Source organism: Cavia porcellus, unplaced genomic scaffold (genome assembly GCF_034190915.1).
Source record: "Cavia porcellus strain 051 isolate PalLab524CR breed Dunkin Hartley unplaced genomic scaffold, mCavPor4.1 scaffold_3, whole genome shotgun sequence".
Taxonomy (NCBI): domain Eukaryota; kingdom Metazoa; phylum Chordata; class Mammalia; order Rodentia; family Caviidae; genus Cavia; species Cavia porcellus.
The window spans coordinates 69,525,193-69,545,199 of NW_026947486.1; the positions used below are offsets into that span (position 1 = coordinate 69,525,193).

The 20,007-nt window shown below is 33.7% G+C and overlaps 1 protein-coding gene across 4 annotated transcripts in view; it reads right to left on the reverse strand.

Annotated features, from left to right (window-relative positions):
• Positions 1 to 20,007, reverse strand: part of Acsl4 (acyl-CoA synthetase long chain family member 4) — a 74,314-nt gene that overhangs the window by 6,561 nt on the left and 47,746 nt on the right. For all 4 annotated transcript variants that reach the window (XM_063246270.1, XM_063246269.1, XM_063246268.1 and 1 more), the window contains 7 exons: positions 16,846 to 16,917; positions 13,420 to 13,559; positions 12,353 to 12,525; positions 10,205 to 10,279; positions 7,987 to 8,178; positions 6,222 to 6,336; positions 4,429 to 4,586 (listed from right to left, as the gene is read on the reverse strand). In XM_063246270.1, the coding sequence (XP_063102340.1) occupies positions 4,429 to 4,586; positions 6,222 to 6,336; positions 7,987 to 8,178; positions 10,205 to 10,279; positions 12,353 to 12,525; positions 13,420 to 13,559; positions 16,846 to 16,917 (925 nt within the window). The remainder of the gene's footprint in view (positions 1 to 4,428; positions 4,587 to 6,221; positions 6,337 to 7,986; positions 8,179 to 10,204; positions 10,280 to 12,352; positions 12,526 to 13,419; positions 13,560 to 16,845; positions 16,918 to 20,007) is intronic.

A 20,007-nucleotide genomic window follows, 5' to 3' on the forward strand; every position in this document is an offset into this window, starting at 1 on the left:
TATTTAGTGACATACACTACAAGAAGCAATGGAAAATAACAGTTTTCTGTAAACAGAATAAAATAATTGCCAACAAGAGAGAAAGATGAAAGGTTAGGGGAAAGAAAAACAAAACAATGTTTCTGAATTAACTTATTATGAAATGAGACCAGCAGGCAGCATTAAAGATCAATTTTATAACCACTGGTAGGTGCTCAATTTATTCAAAACAATTACTTTATAGTCTTGTGATATTTATTACCTATATCTCATGCTTACATTTAAACGCCGAGGCCTGCAAGGAAATATGTATAATTTTAGACAGATTTGTTGACAACAATCCAACTATGTTACAGTGTTTTGCATAAGTGTCTTAAATTACAATTTGAAGCAAAAGTTTGGCAAGATAAAACTTTTGTGGCACAGAAATGTTTATGGTGTATGTACATAGCTCACGATTATAATTCAATACCCGTATCATAAATTGTTTAATTATAGGCCTCACTCCCAGAGCATGAAAGTTATAGGGGTCTAGTGGGCCCTAGGATTTTTATTCTGTTTTCCACTTAATTGCAATGCAGCTTAACTTTTTCCATCATTGGCTTTACACATTTAAATATGCAGTGGCAATTATTCAAGTAACATTTGACTCCACTAGAACATTTAGAAAGTGACAAGGAGTAACTGCAGTTCATCTCCAATAGCTATTCTATTACAAAATAGGATTTGTACCAAAGAAAGTTCTGGGAGCCTGGTGATATTAATATTAAAGTATACAAAGAATACTAAAACAACACTATCTTGGGAAGACAAAAATGAGCTCTTATAAATCAGACTTACATGTGTAAATATTGTATTGTCTCCCTGAGGTTAGAAACTGAAAGAGTAAATAAGGCCTAAAACATACAGTAGATACTGTGAAATGGGAAGAAATTTTTCAAAAGGAAAAAGGAACTAGTATGGGGGAAAGGGACAAGGAAGGAAAAGAAAAGGACAAAATGCAAGTTAATTATACTATTAGTGTCCTTAGTTCATTGAAAGGGAAAGTTTGTGCTAATATAAATGGAGAATTTTTAAGCCCATTATCTTATACTTTGAGTACTTTAAAGATAGCAACACAATATATATTAACTATTGTTACTTTCCTATTATTTTTGTTATAAAACTTTTGGTTTTTCCATAAAACAAAAAGTAAATAAATAAAAATATAAAATGAGTTCTTAAATACTGATATTCTGATAGTGGAAATTAGGCATTCAATAGATGAGACGATAAGGTTAAGGGACTCTATCAGAATATGAAACAAAAGGAGAAGGACATAGCAAACAAAAAGAAAAAGGCCATAAAATTAGAGGATGAAAATGGATGATCCAAAAGTTATACAAAAGTAGTTCCAACCAGGTCCAAGCCCAAAGTATGGGAGGCTGAGGCAAAAGTATTACAAATTTGAGTCCAGCCTAGGTGCCTTAGTAAGACCTTGTCTGTCTGAATGAATATATAAATAGGCTAAGGGTGTACCTGGACTCAATCCCCAGTACAAACCCCCACCCAAAGTGGTTATATAAACACACACACACAGAAGGCGAAAGACAGGGGAGAGAGAGGAGACAGAGGGAGAGACAGAATGAATGACAATGACAGTAACAATTACAATGAGAATCTGGGGTAGAGGAGGTCTATGAAGGAAAAAAAGCAAAGATAAGTATCTCCCAGAACTAAAGGACAGAGATCTCCAGAATGAAAGAATCCACTCAAAGTCTACATAATTATAAATGATAAAAATGCCTACCATGAGGGACATATTATGAATTCTCCTAACACCATAAATTAAGAAAATAACTCCAACAGCTTTGAGAGAGGTATGAGTAAAAAGAGTTCGTACACAAAGAAAATACAGATAGAACTAGACTTTCCAGGCAACAACACTGAATTTAAAAGACAATGTAGCCACAACTGTAAAATATTAAGGAGAAATTATTTACAACCTAGAATTCTAAAATACACCAAACTGCCTCAACGACAAGGACACAATAAAGACATATTCAAATATACTGTGTAAGCACATCTCAAAAATTTTCCTATGCACCTCTCTCTCAAGAAACTGCTCAAAGATGTGCTCTATCAAATGAGTGAACCAGAAAAATGACAGATGTGAGATCTAGGGAACCAGATCCCAAATGGAGAAAAGCAAAGGAAATTCCCATGAAGACAGTACAGGGAATCCCTGAGGTACAAAAAACCTAAATTTCAGCAGGAAGATGAGGGCTCTAAGAGGGATGTTGCCAAGAAAAGAAATACATAGAAAATATACATTCCTGTATTTCAGAACATTTGTATAACTTTATCTGAATTTAGGGGAAGTTTTTAATAAGTATACAAAAAAAACTAACAAAAAGCAAAAAGTTGGGAAATAAAAGAAATGTAATACTAAAACAACATATAGTTTGACTGTGAATATTTGCATATTTCTTTTTTTTTTTTTTTACTAAAGACTGAGTGCTCCAATGCATATTCCTAATAATGGAAACATGTATGTAAAACATGAAACTGTATTATGTGTTATAAATGTAAGGATGTATATGGGGAGTGGACATAAAAAAGCTACATTATCATTCACAATAGGAAGTCTATAGATAACATCTAAAGTGAAGAGGTAAAACAAAAAACAGCGATAAAATTTTTTTCTTTAGATAGAGACAGATGCCATACATTATAAAACAACGAAGGTTGAAGGGGGATAGGACTTAAGGATGAAGAAGAAAACAATATTGAGGGCTGCTGTTCCATGCAAGTCTTGTAATATTATGTGCTATTATAAAAACATGTATACACTAATTATTGCAGTGACAAAAAATGAAACTTGAGTTTAAAATGTTATACAACTGGCGTACTGTTTGGTTTCAGAGTTACTGTATAATCTATTCAATTTGTCAATCAATGTTCTGTTAAGTTTTGTCCAACCACCTGCTAATTTGAAACTGTGTGATCATTCTTTTTGCTGAAGTTGTCTCAGCAAGACTCTGCACTATCTTTTCACTTTGGCAACCTTGTCTAGCACACCTTCTACACACATCTCTTCAGCCTCATCAACTTGTAAATGCTGATATTTTGCAAGGACCCATCTTCAGCCTCCTGTTCTTTTACATTCTCCTTCAAGGCCTGCCCCTCTACTTTCAAATCTACAGTAAAATACAGACCTCTCTCATGAGGTATGGACTAACATGCACAACTACATTCTGGACATTTTAATTGTGATTATCCAACTGGCATCTCTAACTACATACATACCAAACTGACCTTATCACCTTCTCTGTCTTCTCCTCCTGTACTTTTGAACGTGATCAGTAAGTAGTAACAGCTACCTTGCTTGAGCTACAAACATAGGGGCCAACTTAGACACATTTCTTTCGTACCTGTATTACACAAGCACTCAAAACCTTGCCAATTTTGCTTCAAAAGTGTTTCCCGAGTCCCTAGTTTAGGACCTCATCTCTCCCAACCTCATTTAAGTATACACAACAGCTCTCTTAAACTGTAATGCCCCTCAAATGGATCTACCAGAAATACAAATCTGACCATATAACTAACTGATAAAACCTCACAGTGGCTGCTCACTGCTTAAAGGATTAAGTCTAACTTTCATAAAATTGTCATATAGAGCCCAACATGACTGGGCCTCTGTTTATCTCTATAGCCTTATCTTTTACTTTACCAGGTAACACTAAATGTCTTGTTGTTCCCTGGATATATGTACTTCCTTTTTTGTACTCTGGGCCCATTCATGCTGTTATTTGGCCTAGAATCCACAATAATGTTATGGAAAACCTTTGATGACCTCCTAAGCAGGATTAGGTACCCTCATCTGTGGTCCCATGATTCTCTAATTGTATTTCTATTGCTATCAAATCTACTGTCACTCTCAAATGTCCCTCTCACTGGATAATGAGAGCCAGAAATGTCTTACTAACGTTTATGTTCCTGATGCCTAAGATGCAGAGCCTGGCATTACAGTACATACTCAGATGTCCTCCATTTGTTTACTAATGAGCATTAGAGACAGTCTATTTAAAGAGCCAAGGAATACACACAAGGCAGAGTTATAACTATGACATTTGCTAAAGTGCTGTCAATTTCTTTTTTATACACATAAGGTAGATCTACATAACACATCTCTTTAAAGATGAAGTGTTCCAGACATGGGCTAGATAAAATACCTGACAGGGATGTTATAATATGCACTAGACTCTTCTATATGACATTTATTAAAGATCCTTCCTGAATGGAAATCATATATATATATATATATATATATATATATATATATATAAATAACTTTTTGGTTTTTTAATTTTATATTGTCTTAGTAAAACAAATGTCTTGAACAGTGTAATCCATGAGATATTATTAAATGATTTTATGGACTTTCAACGAACTAAATTTCTTACTTACTGGCATTTGCAGCTTCTCGAATTTCCCTCAGTATTTCAGCCTCCATAGCAGGGTTATTACAGATATCAACCCAAGTTCCTTCTACCCCCTTCTGTTGTGCCAAAAGGGTCAACTTTTTCTGATTAGGAACCACAAAACTGATCACATAGGACTGGTCACTAAAGTATTAGAAAATAAAATAGAAATTAATACACTGAGCTAAATTGTTTAATTAAACAATATACTACAGATAATTCCAAACACAAATTTTTCTTATTTATTAAGGTTGCAACATAAAGAAAGAAAACTCATAGCCCTGACATAAAAACAGACAAATATACCAATGGACTAGGAAAGTCAAACTCAAATGATTTTCAGCAAGTAGTAAAAGGCTAATTTCTTTGACATATGGTGCTGCAAAAACTGAGTATCTACATGCAAACACCAAGGAGGACCTTTACATGTATAAAAACAAAATCAAAGTGAATCAAACATCTAAACATTTATAAAACTCCTAGAAGAAAACATATAGAAAATGTTTCACAATAATAGATTTGGCAAATTCTCTTAGATATGACACCAAAAACACAGGCAAGGAAAAGCAAAAATTGATAAATGAGAGTACTTTAAAATTAAAACTGTTTGTACTTTAAAGAACACAAAAAGCTGGGTAAAAACTGCAAAGTACTGTGAAAAGATTTGCAAGTAACATATCTGACAAAATATTATAGAATAGATAATGAAATATAACTCAAGAACAAAATCCCCAAATAGTAAACCAGGCAAAGAAGCCAAGTGTGGTGACACACTACTGTAATCCCAGCATTCTAGGAAGCTCAGATAGGAGGATTGTAAGTTTGATCCCAGCCTTGTCAAGTTAAGAGACTTAGGGAGACTTTCTTAAAATAAAAAATGGCCAAGGATGTAGTTCACTGTGAAGGCTCTAGGTTGAATCCCCAGTACCATCCCCCTTCCAAAAGGCAAAAATTTTGAAAATTTGAATAGACATTTTCCCTAGGAATGACGTACAAATAGTCAACAATCATATGAAAAGATGTTCAAAAGCATAAACGCAAATCAAAACCAGGATGAGAGATTCACACCACTTAGAATTAGGGTGACTACTACCTTCAAAACATGTAAACAAATGTTGGGGGGGGTAGAGATATTAGAACACCTGGGCATTGTTTGTGGAAATGTAAATATGATGCTGCCACTATGGAAAACAGTATGGCAGCTCCCTGAAAAATTAAAAATAGAATTACTATACGATTTAGCAATTTTATCATGGGTATATATCTAAAAGAACTGAAAGCAGAATCTTAAAGGGATATTTGCATACCCATGTTTATTATAGCACTGTTCACAAAAGTCAAGAGGAAGAAACAATCCCTAGTGTGACAGATAAATGAATAAATACAGTGTGATATACATGCTCTGGAACATTACTCAATTTTTAAGGAAAGAAATTCTGATGCATGCTACATTGACAACCTGAAGGACATTATGTATGCTAAGTAAAATAAGTCAGTTACAAGAAGACAAATACCAAATGTTTCTTCTTATATAAGATATCTAGAGTAGTTAAATTCTTAGAAATACAGAGCAGAACGATGACTATCAGATGCTGAGGGAAGGGGAAATGGAGAGGTATTTAATAAGTACTGAGTTTTAGTTCTGTATGATTTTCCAACTCTAACGAAATTTCTAAGAATAGTGATGGTATCCTCATGATTATATATAATCAAATTTGTTTCTAATTTCCCTTGTACTGCATACACATGAAATAATTTTTGAAATATACTGAAAGTTACCTTTTGGCAAAAGCACAGATATTGTCAATAAGTGGACAGTTCTTCAGTGCGGCTTCTACTTTCCCAAGAGACACATATTCTCCTGCTTGCAACTTCACCAGATCTTTCTTACGATCTGTAGTCATGAAGAATGTTAAGTTACCCATAGTGTGTTTCATTAATATATACAGAAATCTGATTTCCTTTGCATTTCATTGTTTTAATGTTTACAAAGATACTTCTTCTAGAATCTTGTGATACAAAATGCTTGTTTATACATATCAGTTAAAAAGAAAATGCCCAGTTAAATTATTACTAGCTAAAAGCTATATATTATATGCAAAGCTTAAATATCTTATCATAATATTAAATAATGCAATGAAATTAATGGAGAAACCAAGACTTTGGAACAATACATTTCAATGATAATTCTGCCTGACACTACCATATGGTCTTAGCTATGTCAGTTAACTTCTCTCACCACTCTATTATTAGGGAAAATGATGCCTAATTCATACAGGCATATCATACAATCTGCTGCATAGAGCACACTCAATAAATGTTAACTCCTATTTCCCCATATTTGATATTATCAAACAAAATGTTGCAATAAAAATTCCAGCACTTTGGGAGGCTAGGACAGGAAAATTTCAAATTTGAGTCTCACCTGGGCCACTTAGTGAGACCCTGTCTCAAAACTAAAACATGCAAAGGTCCTGGAATCAATCCTGAGGACCATGGGAAAAAAGAAAAAATATAAGTAAGAATATAAGAATATGGGCACAGAGTGACCCACCTTGAATAATCATCAACTTAACTAACTGTCTTCATATGGGTCATGATTTTCCTACCCAAAGCCCAGGAGCCTACTTTAGGAAAAATCTGATTTTAGTGCAATTAAGAATCAAAGAGAAAAAACAGTTACTGGTTCTCAGTTGTACCATATTTTCTGAGAATCTCCATAGTAGATTAAAATTCTAGATACAGAATTAATTTTCCCTGGAAACCTCTAACTTTATTCAGGTCAAGTATTATAAAGGCTGGCAATACATAAAGATGGGTACTACAGCTATTATTTAAGGAACTCTATGGCTTAAAAAAGACCAGAGTAGTACTCTGCAGAATGGTCTTTATCAGCTAGTTGATTTTTAACTTTTGCCTGATTAAAATGAACAGAATATTCCATATGGAGTCATCTTTGGAGTTGATGTTTGAGTGTAAAAGCCTACCTCAATAAGCTAAGGGCAATGTCAAAACAACTGATATTCTCAGAAAAAAATGATACAAGAGATTGCTATCAGTATTTTCTATGGTTCAGCACTAGCAATGGCCAACAGGAAAAAAAATGAACCCATGCTATTCTTGAGTGGGGAAGGAAGGGCTAGAATAGAGTATGTCATAGTAAATAGTTATACAGAACCACATGTAGTTGACAAAAAAATCTCATCTAAACAATGTTTTATTTTTTCATTACCAAGCTGTTTCCCCATCCCTTTTCCTTTCCTCTCAATACTTCTGCTATTATTGTTACTACTTACTAAAGTTCAGGTACTTCTATGGATAATTTACATATATTAATTAATTAATTTAATGCTAATAGCTACCATATAAGATTAGTATTCTTGTCCTTATTTTACAGATGGAGAAGTTCAGATGTAAGTTAAATAACTTACTTAAAATTTGAACCAATGAATCATTAACCCTACTATTGTTCTGACCAATATTATCATCCATATATTAAAATTACATAATCTAAAGAAAGTCACATAAAAGAGGAGATACTAACCTATAATCTGTAAACATCCATCAGGATGGAATTCTCCAATATCACCAGTGCAAAACCACCTTTGTCCATTTTCATCCACAGAATAATCCTCTGCTGTTTTTTCTTCATTTTTAAAATATCCCATGGAAATATTCTGCCCACCAATTACAATTTCACCTCTGGGGTTTGGCTTATCATGAACTGTATAACCACCTGGAAATCATAAAAGCAAATCAGCTACTCTAAAACAAAAATTACTTTCACTAATTCTTAAAGCTCCTTTGTTAATATCTTCCTGTTGATCAAGTTTATCATACTTTTTATGAGGGAATATTATTAGCTTATATTTAATCAGCTTTACATGAGGATAATGAATGATTATGATTTTAAGAGCATAAGAGAAGGCTCAAAAACAATCTCCTATCTCAAACTTCCCTATCACATAAAGCTTCACACCTAGAATATGATTAAAGTTTGAGGCTCATAGAGCTCTGTCAAAATAAAATCACTCCAACAAGATTAATACTTAAAGCTATTATAAGTAAATCACTAAAAAGTTGTTATCAATGCATTTCAGAATTTTTCAAAGGAGATTTCAGCAAAAAAGAACATGTAGTGAGTACCTAAGTAAAGTAATGCCATTGACCAAGAGGGAAAGGGAAGTTATGGGAAACAGGGAAAATTTTATTAATTTTGCTTCTGGCCAGTCATGACTTTAAACATTAAGACAAAAAAGAACTGACAATAACTGCTAAAATATTTTATTACTAATCAGTAACACTTTATTACTAAATAAAGTTTATTTTAAAGGAAATTATACAATACTTTGAATTTATAAACAGATCTTGATTAGTTTTTATGCTATGAAAGGATTAAAAGGGTTTTGTTCAGCTATAAGCTGGTCTAGTTTAAAAACTATTATTCCATATGACAAAATTTATTCTGATAAAACTGTACACAAAACATTGTTCATTCCTATTCTCTGTAGCAAGGGAAACTCAAAATACATGTTCAAATACAAATCTCCACAAACTTGATATCGAAGCAAACACCAAGGATTCAGAAAATAAAAACTAAAGTCAAAGTTCTCCTTATGCAATTTTACTATACACATGTGTCTGATTTCAGTGCCTAATCAATAACCTATCCAATGAAATTCTGAAGCTGATGCCCAATACACATATACATATACTATCTATATTTTCTTCAGATTCTCATTGCAAATTTGAAATTACCTCACCTTAGTTAGAATTAAAGAAGTCATATTCTCAAAGTGTAAAACTCTTGGGATGCACTTGGCTAACTAACTCAAGATCAGCCTGTGCAACATAGTAAGATTCTATCAATAAAAAATTAATTTTCAAAAAGAAACAGTTATTTCCTTATAGAAAAGTGACAATATTTCATATTATAAGAAATTCATACAGGTGAAACAGTTTTAGAAACTTGAAATATATTAGATTAAGCTCATCATTTTCCTGGTCAACCTAATGGAAGCATCAACTATTACTCCTTTAAACTTCAGTCTGTGGCTCCATGGCAAAGTAAACATCCTTTTTTAGTTTAAGGCTTTAAATTACTCTTTGTTTACCTGGCATGACTAAGTTGTTAATTGTTTGGTGATTTAGTAATCTACTGTACTGCAATTAATGTTCATTTAGTGTCTTTCATTATGTTTATCATAGAAAGACTTTTATTCTTGTGTCCAGCACATTTTATAGAAAAGATTATCAACCAACCTCTGTAGTATAGGTTTCCTCTAAATGGCTTCCCCCTGTAGGGATAGGTAAAAATTCAACTATACAACAAGCTGGACAGGTGAGTCTTAATTATGAAAATCTCTTCTGTGGTCAAGATCTAAGATGTTAGTACAATATATGTATGTATATAAACATTCTACTCCCTAAAAATTTGAGATTTCTGAGTCCCGAATCCTCACTGACAATCTTAGGCTTCAAAGAATCCTCACCTTCTCTAAACCCAGGGAAAGCCCCACTAAGAATGTTTTTCTGCTTTACCATCAAGTATTTCTAAGTTGGGAAGCACCTGGTATGGAATCTTGAGACTTTTTCTTTCCTCTTGAAAACTTAAATGCATTAAGAAACAAGAAAGGATGGGCAACTACAAAGAACCACTTGCTACAAGAGACAACCTAACATTTTTAAAAAATAAAGTCTTAAGGCTCATAGTGATTTTTTTCTGAATCTGGAATCACTAGAGCTTGTCATCAAATTCTTACCTTCCTGCCAGTCTTTTAGTTTAATTTCACAGCAAATAAGAGGCGCTCCAACTCTGCCAGTAGTATAGTCAGTAACTATGAGGTAAAAAGGAACAGAGATATTAGCAAGCTGCATTTCAGTTGTACACACAGAGATGCCAGGAACACTGGATTTTGAGCCAGAGTCTGAAAGAAAAGAGGCTGTAACGGAAGAAGTGCGAAGAGTAATCATTTTTCAGTCTATCAACTCCATTTCAACAGTGGATTTTTGCTCTTCAGGGTTATATTTTAGATAATCCAATATAAAATCTTTTGTTATGGGGGAGGCTGGCTCCACTATCTAAGATTTTCGTGAAAGAAATTTTGGTGAGAATTCCTGCTCTATCACTTATTGGCTGTGTAACTTGGACAAGTCACTTAACTTCTTCCCTAAACCTGTATTTCTTCTACTAAAAGAGGAGTGTAATAGAACCCTCATTATAGGGATACATTATGGGGGTTAAATGAGATGATATGCAATTAACACTTTTTAGAACAAACTAAATGTTTAGTAAATAATGATGATTCGATTCCTTTGCATTTTTTGATTACTGTTCACAATAATCACATATCCACAGACACCTTATTAAGTACCTAGCACTGTGTTAAATAGTATGATGAAAACACATCCTTCAGTTACCTATACAGTTTTAGCTAGCAAGAAATGCATTTGAAACAATTTGGAGAACTTCTAAATACTATGGCAATTACAATAATATCTAAAGGCTTAAAGTATCAATATAAATTGCAATTGTTGTGAAATATTACTTTAAGGTGTTTGTGGGAAAGGATGGCTCTGACCAGTTTACAAAAAGGGCATTCCAAGGGAAGGAAACAGATTCCACAGTTAAGTGAGATCAAACATCTTTGTGTGAGGAAGCCACAACTGGCTTGTCAGGACAAAAGAGCCAGATATGCCTATAGGTGGCAAATAATAATGAATAGGTGCAATGGTGCCAGATTAAAGACATCCTGAAAGCTAGGTAAAGGTGTGTTTAGATTTTCTATAGCATCTGTCAAGCATGGTGAGGTAGACGTGTCTAATAAAAGTATATGAGTTAGATCTAATATAACACAGGCAAGCAGATGTTGAGAGCTGTCACTTCAGAGAAGTTTAAGTAATAACAAGTTGGATGAAAAAATTGGCATGGAAAGAATGGCACAACCTAATAAAGGAATGGGAAGATCTGAAAGACTTCAAAGACAATACCCTGAATGACCTTAAGCATGATGATACTAATGACACAAGTAAGTAATTTGGAAATGGGGAGATAGTCTACAAAAAGGGCACTGATTTTGGGCATAATGAGTTTAAAGAGATAGTGAGATCATTAAAAAAATTTGTATACCCATGTTTTTCAATCTGGGGTGATGTGGCAATGTTTGGAGACAAGTTTTATTACACAGCTGGGGTGAGCGGGTTACTATTACTATCTGAGTGCTAATCATCCTTCAATGCACAACAAATAATAATTTGAACAAGAAAAGAATTATTTGAGCATGCAATAACAAAGAATTATTTGGTTCCAAATGTGAATAGTGCTAAGGTGAAGAAATGCTTCCTGCAAATAGCAGAAGAGGAAGCAAAGAAGTCACGACAGGAACATACACTCAAGAGGGGCATAAAAATGGTACTTCTTCCTAACAATACAGTTCTCTGAGGTCATTTAGAGAAAAGCTAAAGGACCAGGGTGATAGAATTTTGAGGACTGATAATGTGGCATAAATATTTACAAGGTTTACAAGTAAGCATTCATAAAACTATGTAAGTTTGCATAATTTGGTATTACTTAAGAGGCATTATAAAGGAATCATGATTTCCAAGCGGGGTGTGGTGGAACATGCCCGTAATTCCCACTACTTGGAAGGGTGAGGCAGGATTGCTAGCTTAAGGCCACTTTTGTGAGATTCTTAAAAAAAATACACACACACACACACACACACACACACACACACACACACACAATTAAAAAGGGCTGGGGTGGTAGCTCAGTGCTCCTGAGTTCAATCCGCAGTGCTGTGAAAAGAAAAAACGAGAGAGGGGAGAAATGAGAAAAAGAGAAATCACGGCTTTCAAAGGTAATGTAAATGGATTAGTAAATACCTATGTGTCACATTTCCAGTGCTTACCTTCAGTAACTGTCCCAGCACCACATGATTCTGTCAGCCCATAGCCCTGGCCAATGGGACAGCAGAAGCAGACATTCATGAACCGGTGTGTTTGAGGAGACAGCGGAGCCCCGCCAGACAGCATCATACGGACATTCCCTCCTAGCAGAGCCTTGACTTTTTTGAACAGTAACCTTGATGAGAGGGGAAGTATGTGATTTATTATATGCATATATTATTCTTGATGACACAAAATTTATAAGCTCTGGGAAAGATTTTTCAACTTTGTTTGAAAATATAAACTTTAGAAACATGGTGGTAATGAGAATTTAACAAAGCCACTGCTAGTAACAACTTGAAAAATTGCCAGAAAAACTGAAAACAAAACAAAACAAAATGCAGTATTGGGAAACCACTGTGACATACAGTAAATGAAAGTAAATGATGATCTCAAAGCAAAAAGCTTCAGTTATCTTTGGAACCTTTAGTCACCTATCTTATCTTCTTTCTTCTAATGAAAAATATTTTTTCACTGCTATCTGTACCCTAGGACCACATTTAAAATAAGTGATATATTCATGTATTTACTATGGTATATTATGAATACAATAAATTTGGAACTTTTATGCACAATAAATTTTGAAGATCACACTTTTTAAAGTTCCTTCTGATACTTTTATAATTCCATCTTGATTTAAAACATTCTAGCTTATCTTCATGAGACCAACTTTCGTAATTCAATTATAAATATTTAATGATTAAAATTGATTCAGAGTTCAAGGTCCTCTGTGTGCTGTATAAACAATGAGGCTTAGAATAAAACAGAAATTCAATGTTATGATCACAATGGTTAATATTCGAACTAAATTTAACTTTTCATTTATTTATTCATCTTCCAGATTTATAAAAATGAAAAAATGTATAGGCACACTATGTATTCATAGTCTCAGTTGCTCTGGGAGGCTGAGGCAGAAAAATTGCTTGAGTCCAGGAGTTCTATGCCAGCCTAGATAACACAGTAAAACTTTGTCCCAAAAATGAATAAATAATAAAATCCTCAAACGGCAAGGCCTATAAGATGTACTTACAGATTGCAAAGAGGTGCATCATATCCTTTTTTGATCTGTTCCAATTTGTAATCATACCCTATCTTAAACAGAGTTTTCTGAATATAATTCATTTCCTGAACTTTGGTCATAACATTCTTATAAATTCTATCCATGATTTCCTAAAAAGTAAACAAAATATTCAATAATCCTAAAAGAATTATCTATACACTGAGATAATCTTTAATTGGAGATAATTATTTACAACATATTAGATAGACATCTCTAGGATAATGGATATACTCATTCTTTTCCACTATAGAATTAACTTCACGGACTTTACTTGTTCACTACTTCAAGAAGACTAAGGATGATTTGTATATTAAAACAATGTATTGTACTCCATAAGTATATACAATTATTTCTCTATCAAGAGCAAAATATTTTTAAAAATTAATAGAAGTAGAGGAGTTTCTTTAGTTCCACATAATAGTTCATCTAAATTTTACGAAATGTTAACTAGGATGCACAAAATTTATTCAGATCTCACAGAAAAAGATTTTCTTGAAAATTCCCTTCTTGCAAATAAATTCATCTATTCTCAGACAGTATGAAATACCCAACTATGTTGAATCTAATACTGATAATTTTCCCTTTACTATTTATATGACCTTGTTAACTGTCTTACACATGGCAGAGAGTATTACGGTTATTTAAAAATCTATGTCCTCGCAATTTAGACATTTCTATTCCCTTTTAATGGGATCAAAGATAATAAGGAAGAGCAAAATCCTTGCTCACAGCTATTTGGAAACAGATGAAGGATGAGGTTTAGAACATATTAACTTCCAGACTAATATATATAACACAAAAGCAAATAGTCTAATCACTAAATGATGCTTTATTGAAATTACTTAATACAGATTGGTAAGAATTGTCACATAAACTACACCTGTTTGTAAATCCCTGGTTCTAATTATTTAAAGAACCAATCATCAGTGTAAATAAGGTTGTACTATAATGAATAATGTTATGGATGGTTCTTTCAATTTTAGAATAGAGCCATTCACAAATGAAGTCCACAGAATCAATCTTTACAAAGGCTGCCGTGGCATTCATAGAGTACAAGTTTTTTCATTTCCACAAAAGGAATCACAATTTATAACTAAAATATTTCTTTCTATTCACAACTGAGAAACTTTAATGTTTTTCCAGAGGGACTCTAATATCCTAAACCACCCCTCTTAAAAGTTTATGTGAGCCTAAAAAACACATACAAAAACAAATATATGGGAGTTAAGCAGATGAGTGAGAACCACTTTCCTTGCTTTTTCCAACATTTGATAATAAACACAGGCCTCAGTGAGGAAGAAATACAATAGAGTTGCAACAAGTTGGCATAATTTATTGTCAGCTTATCAATCATCCTTCATTTAAACTGGAATTATATGATAATTAAGTTACTGCTTATAAGTAGTGATTTATTCTGAATTTTCACATTGTGTGTATTATTGTCACCCAGGAAAGAAATGAACTCAATAAAGAGATTCTTTCCTTTAAAAAGAGTCAGAAGGGAGAAGGAGAGAAGGAAATAAAAAAAATGAAGATGTGTTATGTACATGCATCAACTACTCCCTGCAAAGAATGTAAACATTATGTATTGCAAACACTGATTTTTTTCAAAAAAAAATCCATTTGTAGTGAAGTAGGAGGAACTAATGGAACCAAAAAGATTTGATGAAGCATCAATGAACTGGCAACACAAAAGACCATTTGCAATGAAGAAGTAAAAGAAAGAAAGCATCACTGGAATCTGGATAAAGACTGTAGCCATGGTAAAAAAACCTAGTTAGAGTTAACAGGAAAGAGCCTATCCAATGGGTGACTGACAACTGCTAAACTCACAGCTCAATAGGGAAGGCAGGGAGGTGATAAATATGCAGATCTCTATCTTCCTACCCTTTGACCTTTCACGAGTGGCTCCAACTGGCTGAATCCAACCAGAAATTACAAGGCAAGTAATCTCTTGTATTTCATAGACATAAAGTAGGGCAGTGAAGAATGGATGATGGGAAATTAGAGGAAAAATAGCCTATCTGCTAACTCCTGCTTATTCTTTAGGTCTAAAGTCAGATATTATATTCTAGACATTTTGGTCCCTCCTGCTCCATACATTCTCTGATGAGGTTTACTAAAGAGTCCTAAACTTTGAGCAATAAAGCCAATACATTCTTTCACAAAATTAAACATAAATAATCCTAAATAGATAGTAACAGTGATTAAGAAGGCTTTGATACTAGATTGGTAGAGTTCAAGATTTGATTCTACAACCCATAAACTGTGTGACTTTGGGCAAGTTTCCTTCTGTTCAGGAAAAAAATTGGGATAGTAGGATCAAACCAGTAGTGTCTACGACAACATAGTTAGCACTGTGTTAGCTATTTTTAGCATCATTTCATGGTGGGTTTAGTCAGAAGCTTCTCTCTTTAGTTTGAAAACTTGCTGAATGCTATGGTTCTTCTAAATAAAAAAGTAGAGTTAATCTGACTTATTCTGATTCTTTATTTGGTAATTTTATATTTAGAATCAAAATATTTTAAAAATTAAAAAAAATTTGGACTGAACATAATATTATCTAAGCTCAGACCTTCCATGTACAGAAGTAATGCTATGGAAAATAGTGGGATATGGTTTTAAACTTTAGTCATAAGACAAGTAGTAGAAATACATAGTCTTCCTGGGGTTTTCAAAGTGTAACAGTACCAGAACATTTGACTATACAAATTTGAAACACTTCAGTAAATTTATAAAATTCATCATTACAAGGCTATAAAATGTAAGATCTTTTTTTGTGTGTGCTACTGGGGACTGAACCCAGGCCTTACATAGGCCAGGCAAGTGTTCGACTGAGCTACACCCATGGCCCCAAATCATGTTTTGGGAAGTAAGTAATTCACATAACGACTTTGAATATGAAAAATTAAACTATTTACTTCGGAATCTCTCCCAAAAGGACAGTTTTCCTTAGGCATTATAAGAAGGTTATGGAGCCTTCTATCCTGGACTCACTCTCTAACTGGCTTTAGAACCTTGGAAATGCTGCCTTAGGTCTCTAGGAGGCCAGGGGTTGCTATTTTTTAAAATTAAGAGATTAAAAAAGATGATCTTTGGAGTACAGTCTACACTTAAATATTACAATCAAGTTTCACATTAGATAATTTGAATGAAGCCCTTTTCATTACCTAATATTTGCATATCATCAAACACAAAGATGTATTTCTGAAGCTTGTCAATTCATCCTTCCCAATATATCTAAGACTATAAGGATTTCAACAAAGTAAAATTACTTTAAAATATATACATATACCTAAGAGTATTACTTTTTAAAAAGTCAAATTCCACACAAGAAATTATGTAAGCAACTCTCTTCTATCAATATTGATGTTCAGATTTATATTCTGTACTCACCGGAACAGCAGCCATTAGTGTAGGTTTCAGTACAGTACAGTCTCCTTTGCTTCCTTTTTTAATTTTGCTAGACTATGTTAAAGAAAAAGTAAACACAAGGAAATCAACTTAAGAAAAACATAACTATTAATAACAAAGATATATGTTACACACAGAATTTGATGTTCTATTGCTCCGTCTGTTACAACTACCATAATCTGCGAGTCCACAGCCTAAATGCTATACTGCTGTATACTATAGATTACAGCTTCTTGCTAGAAGTCTCAAACTTAGAGAAGAAACTCTGATCCAAGATGTCAAGAAAATAAAATCTTTTAATAAAAAAATTCTTATTAATGTCATCAAATACAGCCCACACTGTACTTTCAAAAAATGTACATTTTTGTACCGATTTCATTTTCAGATAAAGTTAATTAAAATGGACTTAATACTAAAATAAAACCAAAGGTTATTTAACTTTCTTTGATTTATCCAATAGGCAAAGACATCTCTCAAAGTCACTATAAGCATCAGTTAACATCATACAGAAATCTTAATTTGATTAACATTCCAGTTGGTAGCACAGGGAGGACACTGTCAGTAGCCAAGTAAGGATAGGCTTGTGCATGCACACACGCACACACACACACATACACACAGTGTATATACAGTTCTTCTTTTCTATCTTTATGCGTTTTTTCACACATATATATTACATATTTGGAATTTCAAATGCCTAATCAGTATGTAGAAAAATTAAAATCAGCAGATGCAGTAGGGCATGCGTATAATCCCAGCTACTCAGGAAAGTGAAGTGGGAGGATCAATTCTTTTTGAGAAAAAAAGGAAGGGAAAAGAACACATACACACACACACACACACACACACACACACACACGATACCTAAGACAATTATACTACTATTTTCTATTGGTTCATTGAAAACAACAGTTTATGCTTATATGGTTGATCAATTTTCATGCTTGTATCTTGTAATCTGAGCAACTTTGACAATAACAATATGCAATATATTAACCATTGTTAATCTCCTATTATTTTGCTTTGAAATTTTTTAAAAAAAGCAGTATGATTCAGAAGAACCACCAGCATGGCTATGTAGAAGGTTCTGCTGGCAGAACTAAATTGTTTATCTCCTACTTTTCTTTACTGCGGATAATAGATAAAGTAACTCCTTGTTTTTTTATTTCTGTGCAAATGAGAAGACAGTTTGTAGAAGAATCTTATACACATGCATTCACACTATGTGCAGGAGTGTTCTGATGGAGGGTGCTCCAGTGGAAAAGTGGACTCTCAAGTCCTTTAAGTAGGAGCTTTTCTCTTATGTATTATTCACCAGTTTTTACTGTAGAGAGTAGCTCCAGGGTAGCACAAGCCACAGAGACCTTCCTTGCTTCCTTTATTACTCTTAGTAATACAGGTTGAGTGTCCCATATTCAAAATATTTGGGACCAAAAGTGTTTCAGATTTTGGATTTTTTTAGGCTTCTGAATATTTGTACTTACACACTGAGCTATCTCTGGGTGGAACCCAAGTCTAAACATGAAATTTACTATGTCTCATAAACACCTTTTATACATTGTCTGAAGGTAATTTTATAGAGTATTTCTAGTGCTCCTGTGTTTTGACTATGAATCATCCATAAGACCAAGTGTGAAATTTTTTACTTGTGATGTCTTATCAATTTTTAGTAAGTTTTGAACTTTGAGGTATTTTGGATTCCAGGTTTTTTGATTGGGGATGCTCAACCTGTATTATCAGTTCTTTTGTTTTACTATGGTCACAGAAAATCTCTGAAAATGCTGTTATTATCTGTTACCTTTAAAAGTAGTGCCTTTGATTCCTCTGTTTTTCTAATTCCTGAATTTTAGATTCTTAGTAGATTGACAGTCTTTACAGCAAAGGTCATTTAAAAAGTAGTGCCAGTTATCTTTAACAGGATTTGAGAGTATTAGAGCTTGGTCTAACAGACAGCAACAATTAAGTTAGACCAGCAAAATATTCCAAGCATTCCTCATTTTCTACATTGAGGATACTGGTGCTAGAAACAGTTTTTACTTTATCTAGATGACAATGATCAGAAGTCTACGTATGCATATGAAATTTAACCAAGCACTATGCTTATGATTTGTGCATTTAAAATTATACATTAAAGCAAAAAAGCCAAATACAGAGGTGGTTGGAATCTCAAATCCAAACACTATTTTTTATCTTACTAATATACAACCTACCTAACCTCTCCCTAAACAAAAGGTACTACAATTTCTAACCATGAAAAACAAAGGTGTGTTTTCTTAGCAACTGCATGCTCCCTCAGACTCCCAAACAAAAAGAAGTTGCCTGGGTATCTGAAAAATAACTGCTGGCCTTGCAGAAATGGGAGTGGCAGAACCACATACAGTCAGGTCATTCCTATGTTTACTCATATTATCATTAAGTACTCTGAACCCCACAGCTACCTTAGTAGCTTTCTTTCCCTTACACATGATTGAGGCTCTTTTACAGTAAATATTCCAAAGGAGAAACAGAATTGTGGCCGATAGATATTCAATGTATAATTTTGAATGTGCTTAAAAATACATGAGTGACACATCCCTATAATCCCAGCACTCCGGAGGCTGAGGCAGGAGGATTGCCATGAATTTGAGGCTAGTCTGTGCTACTAAGTCAATTCAGGACCAGCATGTAGCAAGACCCTGTCTCAAACAAAGACAAAAAAATACATGAGTGAGCCTTACCACAGTTGCGTTTTCTGTCATGAAGAACAGAGAGAAGGGAGTACCCTAAACTCAGGATAGGAAGGCAAGGGCTACCCTTTCAGATGCTGCAGGGCTGTCCAATAAGAACTTTCTGCACAGATGGAAACGTTTAGTATTTCTGTTGTTCAATTTGACAGCCACTGGTCACATGCAGCTACTGAGAACTTAAAATGTGGCTAGAGAAAATGAGAAGCCAAATTTTTAAAATTTAAACTTAATTTCTATTTAAAGATGTGCCTAACAGCTACAGTATTGGACAGCACAGGTCTAGAGAAAATTCAGAGGAAATCCCAGCCAAAATCCTACAAAAGAATCCATCAGTGATCTTGAATATTATGTCAAAAAGAATCAGTGTATTTATATTGTTTATCTTATCTCCCAGAGTAGAAGTCCACTACAGAAAGAC